Here is a 1,753-nt window from a genome sequence, read left to right as displayed (position 1 = left end):
TCAGTTTACAAAAATCCACTAGTTTATTAATCACTCAGGAAGACCCTGATCATTCACTCGAACATTTCAGCATTCCCAAGCCTCCTGTAAAGAGCATACCTTCGAGCACGCCTCCAAACTCCAATCCCTCTATTGACAAGCCTGCCGTCCCCGCCCCTGCATCGCCGCCCTTCACGCCGTCCTTGCAGAAAAGCAATGACATTCCCACCGAGGTGTTAGCCGACACCTCGGTCACCCCAGAAATTACAGCATCTCCTCCCGTAGAGACTCCATCGCCGGAGCTTAGCCCAGATGTAGCATCTGAACCTATTGCGGTGACTGAAGAGATTCCAGTCTTACAATCCGAATCTTCGCCAACTCTCGAACCCGATACCACACCCGCTGCCCCTACCGAAGATCAAGCTGAATCGGTCAATCCAGTAGATGTTCAGAGTAGTACGGATATAGTTGCTTTTGTATTTCCAAATAGGACTGGAAGATCACCCAAGAAAGTTTATATCAAGCTTGAGCTATTGCAAGGCATCGAACATTTCAAAAAATGTAAGTAGAATGGGACTGAGAAACATCTGCCAACCCGTCATAACTGCTCGAGCTGATTTTTTGTCTCTCTACAGTGCTTGAAGGCAGTGCAGCTGAGTCAGAGATCCCAAGCCGCTATCCTCCATTTCGCGCCCTAGTCATAACGATTACAGAAATGTTTGGCTCGTTGATAGGACCATGGATGAACAGGGCCAACTGCCGAGCAGAAGCTCTTCTCGCTCGGCTCCCCACCATTGGTCGAATCTTCCGGTTTGCCCAGGAATATCTGGTGCCGAGTATGACACGGGTGTTGATAGGCTTGTTTAAGTTGATCGGATCAGGGGTTGAACTGATCCTTGAGGAATTAATTACGCTGGTGGAGAATATAATGAATCCGAAAGATCAAGATCTGATGTTAGTTAAAAAGATCTGGATGATGACTACTCTTGGTAGGATTCGAGTAGGTTTGAAATACATCTTAGAATCTTGGAAAGGGCTCAGAGCTTTTTTATTGAGATCAGAGGAATGGGATGAAGAGGAAGATATCGAGTCTTTTTGTGAGGATAATGAAGGATATGAAATGGTATGTTTTAGTCTCATGTCTCATTACAAGTACAATTAGTGATGTGACGCCCTTTGATGAATTTTGACAGACAAATAATCGAGAGATTCAAAGGATGATTGTAATTAATGACGCTGCGTAAGTGTTTCTGCTGTATCTAATCACTAAATCTCTGTATTTCCACTCACATTGTGGTTGTAATTACAGATACTCCACGTATAAAGCCCTGGCGGACTATCTGGAGCACCGGTAAGTGCCATAATCATGTTCTCAGCGGTACTTGTGTGTCACTTCGATAAAAGACGTAAAAATCTTGAACCTGATCCTTTGTGGTTTGTAGAACGGTGAACTTTGCGCCTCTGCGGTCCAAGTTTGAGTGTCAAAAAGCATTGTTAATCTCCACGGTCGGTCTAGGAAGCTTCCCCCTGATTATCGAAGTTATCTTCACTCACGTTTGAATGGACAAGCGTGCTGTGATGCAAGAAAGTTATACAAACTTTCCAATGGTTAGTCTTTCTGATTAGTTTTTTTAGGATGATGGAATGAAGATGAATGAATCTTTGTCTTTTGTTGGTTTGTTTGTTTCTTAAAAACCTATAGAATTGAAAATAAATGAATTAAATGGATTAGCTCGAGAATATCTTATGAAGAATATTAACCAATCGAATGTAA

General features: G+C 43.0%; 1 protein-coding gene across 1 annotated transcript; it reads left to right on the top strand.

Annotated features, from left to right (window-relative positions):
* Positions 1-195: 195 nt before the first annotated feature.
* MELLADRAFT_85599 (uncharacterized protein) lies at positions 196-1,539 on the top strand (the record flags this gene model as incomplete). The annotated part of the gene is made up of 6 exons (XM_007419280.1): positions 196-212; positions 287-540; positions 615-1,102; positions 1,173-1,219; positions 1,289-1,330; positions 1,422-1,539. The coding sequence occupies 6 exons, from the start codon at positions 196-198 to the stop codon at positions 1,537-1,539; spliced, it is 966 nt and encodes a 321-aa protein (XP_007419342.1).
* Positions 1,540-1,753: the final 214 nt, after the last annotated feature.

The sequence above is a fragment of the Melampsora larici-populina genome (assembly GCF_000204055.1).
Source record: "Melampsora larici-populina 98AG31 unplaced genomic scaffold MELLAscaffold_153, whole genome shotgun sequence".
Lineage (NCBI taxonomy): Eukaryota > Fungi > Basidiomycota > Pucciniomycetes > Pucciniales > Melampsoraceae > Melampsora > Melampsora laricis-populina.
Note: the sequence above shows the minus strand (reverse complement) of the source record. Positions and strands in the feature narration are given on the sequence as shown.